Source organism: Heptranchias perlo, chromosome 5 (assembly GCF_035084215.1).
Source record: "Heptranchias perlo isolate sHepPer1 chromosome 5, sHepPer1.hap1, whole genome shotgun sequence".
Taxonomy (NCBI): domain Eukaryota; kingdom Metazoa; phylum Chordata; class Chondrichthyes; order Hexanchiformes; family Hexanchidae; genus Heptranchias; species Heptranchias perlo.
This window is the reverse complement of record NC_090329.1, coordinates 89,538,778-89,555,749: the sequence shown is the minus strand read 5'-3', so window position 1 is coordinate 89,555,749 and position 16,972 is coordinate 89,538,778. Positions and strand designations below refer to the sequence as shown.

Below are 16,972 nucleotides of genomic sequence, written 5' to 3'. Positions count from 1 at the left end.
AGTGCTATAATAGGAGTCCAATTTTGCCCAAGAATCAACTGTGGGGAAAAGTCAAAAATAGACTTTTTAAAAAAAAAAGCACTATAGAAAGATTAAAAATGTAGGTTTATATTTAAAAATAAGTTAGTTCATTAATTTGGGCAGTTAAACCAAATATGAAGGCACAGAAAACTTGAGCAGTTGCACTGTGTGTAAATATTCAAAAACAAATTCATTGAGCCCTGGTTGTACAGTTCTCAGTGACTTGGATTCAGAAACTCAATGTAAATGGACTAAATTTGCAAATGGTACTCAACTATTGGGGGGTGGGTCAGAAATTACAAAATAAGTTGGACAACTATGTTAGTGGAGGGGAGAATGGAAGACCAAATTTTAATGTGGGCAAGTGTAAAGCGCTGCACATAGGAAGAAAAATAGGCAGTGCATGTACTCTCATGAATGGTGTTTAAATAGTCAATGATGAAGTTGAGAGCGCCATAGTGGATGGAAATGTTTTATATGTTGTACACTATGCATCCAGTAATTCCATTCTCCAACCCTTGCATAAGTATTACACATGAATGAAATTTCAGTCATCATTGGATGTCTGTTGCAGCAATCTTCCTGGATGTAAATCCTTCTATTTCCTCATCCTCTGCTACTGTGGCACCACGGGCTTCCTCTATGCTTAATCTTCTTTGTATATTGAAGTTATGCAACATATGGCAAAAAGTGATTTTGAACACTTTGCTAATGTACAGAGAAGAACCCTGCTAGAGCAGTCCAGTGGAATATCTGCCGAGGCATCCTAAATGATGTGCTCAACAGGTATTCTAGCTGATGCATATATTTTATTTTTTAAAAAAATATTCGTTCATGGGATGTGGGCGTCGCTGGCAAGACCAGCATTTATTGTCCATTCCTAATTGCCCTCGAGAAGGTGGTGGTGAGCCGCCTTCTTGAACTGCTGCAGTCCTTATGATGAAGGTTCTCCCACAGTGCTGTTAGATAGGAGTTCGAGCATTTTGACCCAGCGACGATGAAGGAACCGCAATATATTTCCAACAGTTGTTTCTGAATTTCCAATTGGGGCTTCAACCATAGCTGCAGGGAATAGCTTGGTCCCCCAGCAGCCATTTGTCTATTCCATCTGAGCCTTCAAATAATGCGGGCACTGTAGACTGTCACATAAAGGAGGCATAATCGCTGCTTCCTGAATAATGGGCATTAACCTGCATTATGATATTTCTGTAGTCAGACAACACCTGATCATTAATTGAATGGAAGTCCTTTGTTTAAGTAGGACAAGGGTTTGATGTGAGGAGCTGTGATGCCCACATGGTGCCATCTACTACACCCCGCGCTCTTGGAAACCTTACCACATGGTAAAATTTCTATGCCCGCCCAGTTAATGCCTCCTTTCCGTATTGGAGAGATCTTATAAAAGGGCCCTTGAAAATATTTCAGTCGCTTAGTTGATACTTCTATGGATTGCAACCTAATATGGCAGATGCTCCCTCTAGTAGCTTGAAGGATCCAAGGCATAAAATGCTAATACTGCATCAACCTTTGCACCTCTGGGCGGAGCCATCCCGGTTTCAGAAACTGACCACAGATCAGCCTGGAGAAGATGGCACAGCTGTGAAATGCAGTACGCTGTGCATTAGGCTTGAACACCCGAATGCCCAATTTCCCAATGAGGGTTTGGCTCCAGGTGTGCCTCACAATTTTGAGGCTAATATGCCTTCTGATAATAAGTGCCTATTTTTCATTTGAGCCTTGTAGTGAGTGTCAGCAGGCTGTTCCTCCATGGGGAAAGCGACATTTGCACTTGATCCTCTCCTCACCCAAGGCCGGCATGCACACTTTAAGCAGGAACTAGATAGGAACTAGGAACCTGGCCTAATTTTTCTTCTCTGATGCTCAAGGGCACGGGGTTCAATTGGACCACTTTATTATCAAGTGAGAATATAAGAACAGATTATAAGAGCTTCTACAAGAACGTAAAAAGGAAGAGATTAGTGAAAGTAAACGTGGGTCCCTTGAAGGCAGAGACTGGAGAAATTATAATGGGGAATAAAGAAATGGCAGAGATGTTAAACAAATATTTTGTATGTCTTCACAGTAGATGATGCAAAAAACATACCGGAAATAGTGGGGAGCCAAGGATCTAATGAGATTGAGGAACTAAAAGTAATTAAAATTAGTAAAGAAAAAGTACTGGAGAAATTAATAGGATTAAAATCTGACAAATCCCCTGGACCTGATGATCTATACGCTAGGGTTTTAAAAGAGGTGGCTGCAGAGATAGTGGATGCACTGATTTTGATCTTCCAGAATTACCTAGATTCTCGAACGGTCCCCGTGGATTGGAAGGTAGCAAATGTAATCCCGCTATTCAAGAAAAGAGGGAGAGATAAAACAGGCAACTGTTGGGCTAACTGGCCTATTATCAGTAGTAGGGAAAATGCTAGAAATTATTATTAAGGACATAGTAACAGGGCACTTAGAAAATCATAATATGATTAGGCAGAGTCACCACTGTTTTATGAAAGGGAAATCATGTTTGACAAACCGAATTTTTTTTTTTTTGAGGGTGTAACTAGCAGGGTAGACAAGGGGGAACCAGTGGATGTAGTATATTTGGATTTTCAAAAGGCATTCGATAAGGTGCCGCACAAGAGGTTGTTACACAAGATTAGGGCTCATGAGATTGCGGACAATATATCGGCTTGGATTGAGGATTGGTTAACGGACAGAAAACAGTAGGAATAAATGGGTCATTTTTGGGTTGGTAGGTTGTAACTAGTGGGGTGCTGCAAGGATCAGTGCTTGGGCCTCAGCTGTTTACAATATATATCAATGACTTAGATGAGGGGACCAAGTGTAAAGTATCCAAGTTTGCTGACGATACGAAGCTAGGTGGGAAAGTAAGCTGTGAGGAGGATGCAAAGAGGCTGCAAAGGGATATATAGACAGGTTAAGTGAGTGGGCGGGAAGGTGGCATATGGAGTATAATAGAAACATAGAAAATAGGAGGAGTAGGCCATTCGTCCCTTCGAGCCTGCTCCGCCATTCAATATGATCATGGCTGTTCCTCTATCTCAATACCATATTCCCGCTCTCTCCCCATACCCCTTGATGCCTTTTGTGTCTAGAAATCTATCTAGTTCCTTCTTAAATATATTCAGTGACTTAGCCTCCACAGCCTTCTGTGGTAGAAAATTCCACAAGTTCACCACCCTCATTGAAGAAATTTCTCCTCATCTCAGTCCTAAATGTCCTACCCCGTATCCTGAGACTGTGACCTCTTGTTCTAGACCCCCCCCCCCCCCCCCACAGCCAGGGGGAACATCCTCTCTGCATCCAGTCTGTCTAGCCCTGTCAGAATTTTATATGTTTCAATGAGATCCCCTCTCATTCTTCTAAACTCCAGTGATTACAGGCCGAGTCAACCCAATCTCTCCTCATATGACAGTCCTGCCATCCCAGGAATCAGTCTGGTGAACCTTCACTACACTCCCTCTATGGCAAGTATATCCTTTCTTAGGTAAAGAGACCAAAATGGCATACAATACTCCAGGTGTGGTCTCACCAAGGCCCTGTATAACTGCAGTAAGACATCCTTGCTTCTATACTCAAATCCTCTTTCAATGAAGGCCAACATACCATTTGCCTTCCTAATTGCTTGCTGCACTGCATGTTTGCTTTCAGTGACTGGTGTACAAGGACACCCAGGTCCCATTGTACATCAACATTTCCCAATCTATCACTATTTAAATAATACTCTGCCTTTCTGTTATTCCTTCCGAAGTGGATAACTTCACATTTATCCACATTATACTGCATCTGCCATGTATTTTCCCACTCACTCAACTTGTCTAAATCACCTTGAAGCCTCTTTGCATCCTCCTCACAACTCATGATCCCACCTAGTTTTGTGTCGTCAGCAAACTTGGAAATATTACATTTGGTTCCCTCATCCAAATCATTGATATATATTGTGAATAGCTGGGGCCCAAGCACTGATCTCTGCGGTACCCCACTAGTCACTGCCTGCCACCCTGAAAAAGACCCATTTATTCCTACTCTGTTTCATGTCTATTAACCAATTTTCAATCCATGCGAGTATATTACCCCCAATCCCATGTGCTTTAATTTTGCACACTAACCTCTTGTGGGACTTTATCAAAGGCCTTCTGAAAATCTAAAACCACATCCACTGGTTCTCCCTTATCTATTCTACCAGTTACAGCCTCAAAAAACTCCAGGAGGTTTGTCAAACATGATTTCCCTTTCATAAATCCATGTTGACTTTGTCTAATCCCGTTGATATTTTCTAAGTGTCCTGTTATCACATCCTTTACAATAGACTCTAGCATTTTCACGACTACTGATGTTAGGCTAACCGGTCTGTAGTTCCCTGTTTTCTCTCCCTCCTTTTTTAAATAGTGAGATTACATTTGCCACCCTACAATTTGCAGGAACTGTTCCATAATCTATAGAATTTTGGAAGATGTCAACTAATGCATCCACTATTCCCATGGCTACCTCTTTTAGTACTCTGGGATGCAGATTATCAGGTCCTGGGGATTTATTGGCTTTCAATCCCATTAATTTCTCCAGCACTTTTTTTTTTACTAATACTAATTTCCTATAATTCCTCTTCTCACTAGTCCTTTGGTTCCCTAGCATTTTTGGGAAGTTATGTGTGTCCTCTTCCGTGAAGACAGAACCAGTGTTTGTTTATTTGCTGTACCATTTCCTTGTTCCCCATTATAAATTCTCCCGTTTCTGCCTGTAAGGGATCTACATTTGTCTTCACTAATCTTTTTCTTTTTACATACTTGTAGAAGCTTTTACAGTCCACTTTTATATTCCTGTGTGGGGAAATGTGAAATTATCCACTTCAGTAGGAAGAATAGAAAAGCAGATTTTTAAAAAAAATGATGAGAGACTAAGAAATGTTGGTATTCAGAGAGATTTGGGTGTCCTTGTACATGAATCACAGAAAGTTAACACGCAGGTACAACAAGCAATTAGGAAGGCAAATGGTTTGTTAGCCTTTATTGCAAGGGGGTTGGAGTATAAGAGCAAGGTGGTCTTGTTGCAATTATATAGGACTGTGGTGAAACCACACCTGGAGTACTGTGTAGAGTTTTGGTCTCCTTACCTAAGGAAGGATATAATTGCCATAAGAGGGGGTGCAATGAAGGTAAAGTAGATTGATTCCTGGGATGAGAGAGTTGTGCCATGAGGAGAGACTGAGTAGAATGAGCCTATATTCTCTGGAGTTTAGAAGAATGAGAGGGGATCTCACTGAAACATACAATATTCTGAAGGGGCTTGACAGGCTAGATGCTGTTTCCCCTGCTGGAGAGTCCAGAACTAGGGATCATAATCTCAAGGGTAAGGGGTCAGCCATTTAGTACAGAGATGAGGAAAAATTTCTTCACTCAGGGTTGTGAATCTTTGGAATTCTCTACTCCAGAGGGTTGTGGATGCTGAGTCGTCGAGTATATTCAAGACTGAGATCGATAGATTTTTGGACACTTAAGGAAATCAAGGGATATGGGGATAGGGTGGGAAAGTGGAATTGAGATCCAAGATCAGCCATGATCTTACTGAATGGCGGAGCAGGCTTTAGGGGCCATATGGCCTACTCCTGCTCCTATTTCTTATATCGATCAGCTAACTCAGAACCAGAAGGGCCCAAATATAATCTGTTCTGGCTAACTCAGTACCACAATATAGAGACCACATCAGTTGTTAAATAACTACTTCTACGGTTTGAAAAAAAACTTCAATTTTTCAAAAAAACAAGTGACAAAAAGGAAAGATTTATGCCTATGATGGATTAGGTTATCGACTTGTGTCTTACTGGTCATGGTACATATAGGTTTGAAATTTAAAGTTCACCTAAAGAAAATAGCACAGGATTTGCAATATAAACCAGGCCCAGAGTCAGTCAATTGGCTGATGTAGGTATCAAGGAAACAAATTTATGTAAATTGGAAACCTGTTTGCGTCGTCCACTGTATTCAAAATGTGGCTAATAGGTATCAAATGGATTGCTCCAGGTGGGGTAGGATATTCTATTGCCCGGGTTGCCCGACTTAAATACATGCTACGAGATTTCTTTATACTTTACCGTTAGTGGCCGCTGTATTTGTGTGGGCAAATACTGCTTTGAATCCTTTTTATTTTGGGAATCAAGGGAACACTCGAATCAGGTATACGAAAGAGAAGTGGGTGTGATCCATTGTAGCTTTGTAGCCTGGAGTTGTAACGTGGGTTTATATTTGACAGCTTTTGCCTTACTCAAGAATCATTTGAAGCCATCATGGATCCAAACAGGTTAGAAATGCCAGTTAGCTTTGAATACTTTCTCCAAGATACTTTAAGTGTAAAAGCTTGTCTTATAAGCTTTTCTCGTAAGAGTGGAAAATTCAGGGGGAGAGGAAAGTGGGAACAAAGGTTACCTGGTTTTATCGGATGATTGGTTCATAACTTTTTGAAGGATTACTCCATAGAACCCTATAGAGTCATTCATGTAGTGTGCAGAAAAAGCAAGTGGATGCACTCCAGCCATATCAGCCAAGGGGCTCTCCGCATAGCAAGTTAGTTGCCCAGCAGACACTAGTGAGTTGCTTGCTTTCAAACAGATAAGTAGATTTAAAACTGTCTGAATTGTTGCTCAAAATTCATCCCAAAAACAAGGTGGACACACAACTGCCATTTTCAAATTCTTCATTTCCTCCACTTCTTCCCCAATGCATGGGATAAATTGAATCTTCACACCGAGATCTCTAACTAATGTTTTGAATTCATCTACAGCTAAAGATCATCCAAGATTATGTATGAAAACATTGAGGAAAACTAGTTGCAAAATGAGAAATGAAATGTTATTGACATTAGCCTATTAATGTATCTGAATAAGTTTACTTTGGGGTGTTACAGCTTTAATAATTTGTATGCCACTTTTAATTGCATAAACATTTAGATGTATGCTTTACCCTGACAAACAATTTTACTAGTTTTAACAAGATACAAATGATAGCAGCATAAAAAGAAACAAAGTGGTCCAGTAACCTTATAACAAAACCTTTTAACTTAAGCACTGACTCACTTTGTTGGAGCTACAGAGGGTGGGGATGAAAAGAGATCGACTACTGCAGCTGTATCGGCCACCTTTGCTGGACTGGAAGTGGGGGATGCTCCTGTGTTGTCTGGAGAACCCTGAAAGGAGAAAGGTACATAGAAAATCAAACCTTTTTGCGGTATGTCGTGAAATCTGTTTACTGGACTACTCACATTATAAGTGAACAAACTGTTTAAGTTCATAACTTACTGTTATGTGCACAACCACAAAGACTGAATCTGTCCATATTTTAACTGACTCAAAATGTCTTTGCAAAATAATTTCCCTGAAAAGAAGCCTTTTGAGCATTTGAACTCCAGTATCAATTTCCTGTCATCTCAAAAGAAGGATCTGGTATTTGCTTTACATTCAGTTATGTATTATTAACCTTTCCAAATGGAATCATGTTAAACCAAACTACTCCATTTCCTCTCTCCAATATAATACAACATTTTAATAAGCATCAAGTTACACTAAAACCTTGTGGATTGATTCTATTACTGCAAATATGTCTTCCTGCACATAGCCTGTGGTCTGTGTGGCATTTAGTAGGCTCTAAGGAAAATCATAACGTGAATTGATTTCATTTATGTTCACTGAGAGAATTGGTAAGCATAGAAAACACAGGAAATACTCGGTGCTAAATTAATTTGATTATTAGGTTTGTGGATTCCCAAGATCCAATTCCTACACAGTTTAATAGTAGTCTAGTAGTTTAAATGCATCAACAATAGTTTGAATAAAATATCAAAATGATAAGCTTTTCCACAATTGCTGCCCATTTTTGAGATGGGTTATGACTAAAGATTTGCCTTTTGAACCATGAAGCAGTGTTGGGGTCTATCCATGACTGAAATCATTTTAATTTTTTTAATTTGTCTTAAAAAAATAGAATTTGGTTTTTGAATGTGAAATAAATTCTAAAATTGGCCAAGAAATGTTCTTGTATGTTTGACGTGATAAAGCAATTGCTACCCAGTGTCTCACCCAAAAAGATAAGCCAGGCACTTTGGTGTAGAGAAGACAAAACAAAGAAAATATGACCAATCCCTCTAGACCACTTGAAACACACCCTAGTAACTGACTATAGAACAGCAAGTTAGAATGTTATTACATCTATACCAGTACAATGAGTACTGAAACCAACACAAATGAGTGTTGGCACATGCCTGTAGTTTTGGTACTGATTTCTTCAGTGGAACTGCACTATATATGTTCCACAAAGTTGCACACATTAAAAACAATTTGCCTGCAGCTTTACTGGCACAAAATTAAGCTCCCTAAAGCACTAAATGTCACCTTTGTGCCCACTTTGGCCAGGAGTCTTCCTCCCCCGCCCCCCACAACACAGCGTACCCTTTCTCCTGTCTTCAGAATTCTTGTTCCACCTGGACCCCTCCTTCTGGCCTCTTACCCTCTCGATCTTTTCACTGCGAACTGCCAGCGTGTCATTGGCTATCTCAATTTCTCTCCCATCTTTGCGGTCAGCTAGTGCTGGTAATGGTTCTGCTGCTGCCAATTACAGCTACTCCTGATCAATCTTTTGTTTCTTAACCTGTCCCTTTACCATCATCCCTTTTGTTATTTAATCACTCGTGCCCTATCACAGACCTTCCCTTTTGTTCTTTCCTCCCCTCCCCCTCTTTCCCTGGCTCTGTACTTGCTCAAAAACTTTAACTCTCTTAACATCTTCCAGTTCTGATGAAAGGTCTTCAACCCGAAACATTAACTCAGTTTCTTTCACCACAGATGCTGCCTGACTTGCTGAGCTTCTCCAGCATTTTCTCTTTTTATTTCAGATTTCCAGCATCCGCAGTATTTTGCTTTTGATCCCTAAAGCACTGCTCTTCTGATTTGAGGAAAGCAGTGGCCCTATATCAGAATCACAGTGTGTCAGCTCTAATATAACATCTAAATCTGATACTATCATGATGTAACAACATACATAAAAGCTGGCCTATCTACTACTGGTAGGATGTCCACTCCTCCCAGGGGCAAGCAGCCAAAAACACTGGATGCTCCCAAGTGTCTACTTCTTTGTGGAAAATAGCTTGGTCTTCATTCACTAACTTCTCAGGACTGCATGGTTGAGATCCAGGGCTCACTCTGTGGGAAGCCATGGATGCAGATGATCGGGAGCAGAGGAGAGAGACCGAGAGCGGGGATAAAAGAGCGGCGGCCCGAGGCCAGAGACCAGAGCGGCGGCGGACCTGATCGGGAGCAGAGGAGAGAGACCGAGAGCGGGGATAAAAGAGCGGCGGCCCGAGGCCCGAGACCAGAGCGGCGGCGGACCTGATCGGATCAAAAACAACAACAGAAAACCAAGGAGTGACGTCACAGGACAGCAGGTAAGTGATTGGTTGGTGAGTATTACTGTTTTTTTTTCTTCTCTAAATTAGGGCATTGGTTTAAACTAAGAGCTGGGAAACTAAGCAGCTTTTATAGCAGGTAGTTTTTTTTTTTAAAGTGAACCTAGGTCCCTGGTATAGTTTACATTTTCAAATTTCAACGTAATTTAAAAGGGCTAACTAAGCCAAGGCAAATCATGGCAGCAGACCTCGCACCCGTGATATGCCCCTCCTGCAAGATGTGGGAAGTCATGGACACTACCAGTGTCCCTGCCGACCATGTGTGCAGGAAGTGTGTCCACCTGCAGCTACTGACCGATCGTATCTCGGAGCTGGAGCTGCAGGTGGACTCGCTGTGGAGCATCCGCGATGCAGAGAAACTCGTGGATAGCACGTTTAGCGAGTTGGTCACACCGCAGGTAAAGGCAGTACAGGCAGGAAGTGAATGGGTGACCACCAGGAAGAGTAAGAGGTGCAGGCAGGTAGTGCAGGGGTCCCCTGTGGCCATCCCCCTCTCAAACAGGTATACCGTTTTGGATACTGTTGTGGGAGATGGCTCACCAGGGGAAGGTGGCAGCGGCCAGGTTCATGGCACCGTGGCTGGCTCTGCTGCACAGGAGGGCAGGAAAAAGAGTGGCAGAGCTATAGTGATAGGGGACTCGATTGTAAGGGAAATAGACAGGCGTTTCTGCGGACGCAACCGAGACTCCAGGATGGTATGTTGCCTCCCTGGTGCAAGGGTCAGGGATGTCTCGGAGCGGCTGCAGAACATTCTGGAGGGGGAGGGTGAACAGCCAGTTGTCGTGGTGCATATAGGTACCAACGATATAGGTAAAAAACGGGATGAGGTCCTACAAGCTGAATTTAGGGAGTTAGGAGTTAAACTAAAAAGTAGGACCTCAAAAGGTAGTAATCTCAGGATTGCTACCAGTGCCACGGGCTAGTCACAGTAGGAATGACAGGATAGCTAGGATGAATACGTGGCTTGAGAGATGGTGCAAGATGGAGGGATTCAAATTCCTGGGACATTGGAACCGGTTCCGGGGGAGGTGGGACCAGTACAAATTGGACGGTCTGCATCTGGGCAGGACTGGAACCAATGTCCTAGGGGGAGTGTTTGCAAGTGCTGTTGGGGAGGGATTAAACTAAAGTGGCAGGGGGATGGGAATCGATGCAGGAAGTCAGTGGGAGGTAAAGTGGTGACAGAAACAAAAGGCAGTAAGGGAGAGTGTACAAAACATGACCGGACAAATGGTCTGAGAAAGCACGGCAAAGACCAAGTCTAGACTAAACTGCATTTATTTCAATGCAAGAAGTCTGATGGGCAAGGCAGATGAACTCAGGGCATGGATGGGTACATGGGACTGGGATGTTATAGCTATTACTGAAACATGGCTAAGGGAGGGGCAGGACTGGCAGCTAAATATTCCAGGGTACAGATGCTATAGGAAAGATAGAGCAGGAGGTAAGAGAGGAGGGGGAGTTGCGTTCTTGATTAGGGAGAACATCACGGCAGTAGTGAGAGAGGATATATCCGAGGGTTCGCCCACGGAGTCGATATGGGTAGAACTGAAAAATAAGAAGGGAGAGATCACGTTGATAGGATTGTACTACAGACCACCAAATAGTCAACAGGAAATTGAGGAGCAAATATGTAAGGAGATTACAGACAGCTGCAAGAAAAATAGGGTGGTAATAGTAGGGGACTTTAACTTTCCCAACATTGACTGGGACAGCCATAGCATTAGGGGCTTGGATGGAGAGAAATTTGTTGTGTATTCAGGAGGAATTTCTCATTCAGTATGTGGATGGCTCGACTGGAGAGGGGGCAAAACTTGACCTCCTCTTGGGAAATAAGGAAGGGCAGGTGACAGAAGTGTTAGTGAGGGATCACTTTGGGACCAGTGATCATAATTCCATTAGTTTTAAGATAGCTATGGAGAAGGATAGGTCTGGCCCAAAAGTTAAAATTCTAAATTGGGGAAAGGCCAATTTTGATGGTATTAGACTGGAACTTTCGGAAGTTGATTGGGAGAGTCTGTTGGCAGGCAAAGGGACGTCTGGTAAGTGGGAGTCCTTCAAAAATGTGTTAACCAGGGTTCAGGGTAAGCACATTCCTTATAAAGTAAAGGGCAAGGCTGGTAGAAGTAGGGAACCTTGGATGACTCGGGAGATTGAGGCCCTAGTCAGAAAGAAGGAGGAGGCATATGACATGCATAGGCAGCTGGGATCAAGTGGATCCCTTGAAGAGTATAGAGATTGCCGGAGTAGAGTTAAGAGAGAAATCAGGAGGGCAAAAAGGGGACATGAGATTGCTTTGACAGATAAGGCAAAGGTGAATCCAAAGAGCTTCTACAAATACATAAAGGGCAAAAGAGCAACTAGGGAGAAAGTAGGGCCTCTGAAGGATCAACAAGGTCATCTATGTGCGGAACCACAAGAGATGGGTGAGATCCTAAATGAATATTTCGCATCGGTATTTACGGTTGAGAAAGGCATGGATGTTAGGGAACTTGGGGAAATAAATAGTGATGTCTTGAGGAGTGTACATATTACAGAGAGGGAGGTGCTGGAAGTCTTAACGCGCATCAAGGTAGATAAATCTCCGGGACCTGATGAAATGTATCCCAGGACGTTATGGGAGGTTAGGGAGGAAATTGCGGGTCCCCTAGCAGAGATATTTGAATCATCGACAGCTACAGGTGAGGTGCCTGAAGATTGGAGGGTAGCAAATGTTGTGCCTTTGTTTAAGAAGGGAGGCAGGGAAAAGTCTGGGAACTACAGACCGGTGAGCCTGACATCTGTAGTGGGTAAGTTGTTAGAGGGTATTCTGAGAGACAGGATCTACAGGCATTTGGAGAGGCAGGGACTGATTAGGAACAGTCAGCATGGTTTTGTGAGAGGAAATCATGTCTCACGAATTTGATTGAGTTTTTTGAAGGGGTAACCAAGAAGATAGATGAGGGCTGTGCAGTAGACGTGGTCTACATGGACTTTAGCAAAGCCTTTGACAAGGTACCGCATGGTAGGTTGTTACATAAGGTTAAATCTCACGGGATCCAAGGTGAGGTAGCCAATTGGATACAACATTGGCTTGACGACAGAAGACAGAGGGTGGGTGTAGAGGGTTGTTTTTCAAATTGGAGGCCTGTGAACAGCGGTGTGCCTCAGGGATCGGTGCTGGGTCCGCTGTTATTTGTTATTTATATTAATGATTTGGATGAGAATTTAGGAGGCATGGTTAGTAAGTTTGCAGATGACACCAAGATTGGTGGCATCGTGGACAGTGAAGAAGGTTATCTAGGATTGCAACGGGATCTTGATAAATTGGGCCAGTGGGCTGATGAATGGCAGATGGAGTTTAATTTAGATAAATGTGAGGTGATGCATTTTGGGAGATCGAATCGGGCCAGGACCTACTCCGTTAATGGTAGGGCGTTGGGGAGAGTTATAGAACAAAGAGATCTTGGAGTACAGGTTCATAGCTCCTTGAAAGTGGAGTCACAGGTGGATAGGGTGGTGAAGAAGGCATTCAGCTTGCTTGGTTTCATTGGTCAGAACATTGAATACAGGAGTTGGGATGTCTTGTTGAAGTTGTACAAGACATTAGTAAGGCCACACTTGGAATACTGTGTACAGTTCTGATCACCCTATTATAGAAAGGATATTATTAAACTAGAAAGAGTGCAGAAAAGATTTACTCGGATGCTGCCGGGACTTGATGGTTTGACTTATAGGGAGAGGTTAGATCGACTGGGACTTTTTTCCCTGGAGAGTAGGAGGTTGAGGGGTGATCTTATACAAGTCTATAAAATAATGAGGGGCATAGATAAGGTCGATAGTCAAAATCTTTTCCCAAAGGTAGGGGAGTCTATAACGAGGGGACATAGATTTAAGGTGAGAGGGGAGAGATACAAAAGGGTCCAGAGGGGCAATTTTTTCACTCAAAGGGTGGTGAGTGTCTGGAACGAGCCGCCAGAGGCAGTAGTAGAGGCGGGTACAATTTTGTCTTTTAAAAAGCATTTGGACAGTTACATGGGTAAGATGGGTATAGAGGGATATGGGCCAAGTGCAGGCAATTGGGACTAGCTTAGTGGTATAAACTGGGCGACATGGACATGTTGGGCCAAAGGGCCTGTTTCCATGTTGTAACTTGTATGATTCTATGATTCTATAAGCTGCGCAGCGGGCGTACTGCGCACCCAAATGACATGCAGGGAGCTGGAGTGTTTAAAGGGACATTGCAACCATGGATTTTGAGGGAGAAAGGAGAAATTTAAAGACAGGGAACATCAAAGGACGAAGCCAGCACCCCGGTTTACTGACTCTTCACTTGAGCTGCCACTGGCTGGTGCGAGGAGCAGGAGGGGCATACTGTACCCGGGTGATAGGAGGAAGCACCCTGTTTCTGCCACGAAAGCCTGGCTCGAGATGGCAGAGGAGAAGAGCAGAAGGAGCACCATGGCAAGGTCATGGGTGCAGTGCAGGAAGCGCTTTAATGACCTAACCAGGCCAGAAAAAGTGAGTACAGTTACTAATTCACCTACATCCTGTGATGTACATTGCTCCCCCCCTCACTCTGTCTTGCCAAGCCTAATCCATCACATCACATCTCACACCCACTTAACTCTCATTATCAACTTACCTGCACTTTGTGTACTTCCTCACCTCCCCATTTGTGAACTCATCACTCCCACTCACCCCAATACTGATGCAATGTCATGAATCTGTCTGCCAGTCACCCTCTGATGTATCTCTTTCATGGGCAACCTCACCCAAAGCAATGCATCCACTGGGTGACCCCATCACCCTCACTCATCTGTTCTTTCTCGCCTTGTAGGAGAAAAGAGTGCAAAATGCACAGGAGGAGGATGACTGGAGAGGGGCTACTACAAATAGTGCCCCTGACAAAGACGGAGGCAGCGGCCTTGGAACTCAGCCAGATGCAGGAATGCCTGGCCGGAGATGCGGAGACTGGCACCCTGCAAATGTCTGATAACAGAAGTTTAACATCCCTCACACGCAACATGAATTGATGCTATCAATAACTGACCTGTTGCACAGCTCAGGATACTCATTGCAACATCACTTCTGTGATGATTCTTAATATTGTTGTATGTTCTCTTCAAGGGCCTTCAAGGAGTGCTGAAGAGGCATATGACGTGGACGAGAGCGATTCCTCAGAGGAGCTCCCTGCCTCTGAGGGTGCATCGTCACGTTATAGTGAGCCATGCACTAGTGCAGATACTCATATCTCGGTGGGTCCTATTAGAGAGTTCGTTGGATTGTCACCTGGTGATTCAGCACACACAACTGAGCACGAGCAGATACTGGTGGCAGGGACAGCTGTGGAGAGTCCAGGTCAGTGGGTGCATTCCACTTCAAGCTCTGCTCAGCTAGACACAGATGTTGAACCCCAGGGACCATCCTTGAAAAAAGGAGAATGATCGAGGTACAGATGCACCTTTGCGAGGTAGTGGAAGACGTGCCACACATGCTCTCCATAATAGCGGAGAGGATAGAGGAGTCCACCTCCAGCATTAGTGGACTGATGTTGCAGGTAAGTGTGGGAATGTCTGCGATGGATGGAATGGTAGACTCCATGGTAATTCAAGCACGGCTCACAAATGAGTCCATTCAGGCCCCGATAACGGCCGTGCGGACTCAGGGTGACCAATATTCTGCTGCCTTAAACAGACAGACAGATACATTAGCAGTGGCCTTACAAGGGTTTCTCAGAGGTGTCATGAGCCACATCTCGAGGGGGTATCCCTGGTCTCCAAGGAGCCATCCCTTAAGTCTGTTTTGTGTGTTGAAGGGGGCCAGGATGTTGGATTTGTGCAAAATGAAGGAATCATGGCAGCTGCCAGGGAATTTGGCACACACCTGCAGTAACCTCTTCCGGTGCGCATTAATGGCGTGATAGCCCTTTCGGTTGATGAGATGAACAGTCCTGGCTCACATGTAGTTCCTTGGATTGCTCCGTGTGTGCAATCAATTGCACCTTGTACCGGTGGGAAGCAAGCGAGAGATGAAACCCTCACAGTCTGGCTGATGTCATCAATGGGGAAGTTGACCTAGTCAGGTGCCCTGGCAAACAAGCCATCCATGATATGTCGTATATACTTATGTGCAGGTGACAGAGATCCTGGTGATGTCACCAGTGGCGCACTGGAAGGATCCGGAGGTGAAGAAATTGAGGGCAGGGATGACTAACTGCGACGGGCAATGCTTGGCCACCAGGCCCAGCCGGGAGCAGCTCTGCATGAAGGATCCTGCAGATGTCTGCGACTACCTGGCGACTCAATCTGAGCCTTTGTAAGCACTGCTTCCTCTGAGGTCCAGGAAGCTCAGCCTCTGTCTGTAGACCCCTCACATGGATAGTACCTCCTGCAACCTCAGCCCCTCCGTTGGTCCCTATCTGCTCTTCTGCAGGTCCTTGTGGCGCACCTCTGTCTTGTGGAGCTGCAACTACCAGAACTGCACACCGTGCCTGTGTGGATGGTGATTGCCTCCTCCTCAGATGTACTGCTGAATAAATCCATTACACCCCCCATCCTGATGGTGTCAGTTTGAGGGGGTCCAAAACGTAGGTAGAATTCTTGTGCTCACACATATTTGAGTGTCAACCAAGAAATCTCAGACTAAACACAAAGAACTCCCAAGCCGAAGGTTTGTCTGAGAGAACTGACTGCCCTGCTGCAAAAACACACTTTCTCTTTACATCTGTCAATCACTGGTTTCAAGGTCCAAATGGGTGCCGCTGCAACTCACCTCCATTTCCATGGCACGTTTCAGAGGCCAGGGGAGACACATTCAGAAGCAGTTAAAATGGCTTCTGTCATTCAAACCACAAAAATTTAACATCTTTAACAACGATAAGTACCTCAACTGGCCCTTTAAATATCATCCTGGCAGGACTTCTGGGTTTCAGAAGCGTCCACGCACCCAGATGCGTTTGGGTCAAACCTGGAAGTCAGTAGGTTGGAGCTGGGGTGCGGTCCCACTCCAAAACAGACAATTTTCACTACCCACCCGCCCCCAACCCACCTGTTCTTTGGGGTTAAAATTTACCCTAAAGAGTCTGCAAAGGGATATAGACAGGTTAAGTGAGTGGGCAAGAAGGTGGCAGGCGGAGTATAATATGGGGAAATGCGACGTTATTCACTTCAATAGGAAAAATATAAAAAACAGAATTTAAAAAAAAATGGTGAGACTATTAAATATGTGTTCAGAGGGATTTGGGTGTCCTTGTACACAAAACACAAAGTTAACATGCAGGTACAGCATGCAATTTGGAAGGCAAGTGATATGTTGGCCTTTACTGCAAGGGAGTTGGAGTACAAGAGTAAGGAAGTCTCGCTGCAATTGTACAGGGCTTTGGCGAGACCTCACCTGGAGTACTGTGTACCGTTTGTGTTCTTACCTAAGGAAGAATATACTTGCTTTAGAGGCAGTAAAACGTAGGTTCACTAGATTGACTCCTGGGATGAGAGGATTGTCC

The 16,972-nt window shown here is 44.0% G+C and overlaps 1 protein-coding gene across 3 annotated transcripts in view; it reads right to left on the bottom strand.

Annotated features, from left to right (window-relative positions):
- Positions 1–16,972, bottom strand: part of snap91a (synaptosome associated protein 91a) — a 237,765-nt gene that overhangs the window by 54,814 nt on the left and 165,979 nt on the right. For all 3 annotated transcript variants that reach the window (XM_067984781.1, XM_067984782.1, XM_067984783.1), the window contains exon 12: positions 7,109–7,218. In XM_067984781.1, coding sequence (XP_067840882.1) covers positions 7,109–7,218 — 110 coding nt within the window. The remainder of the gene's footprint in view (positions 1–7,108; positions 7,219–16,972) is intronic.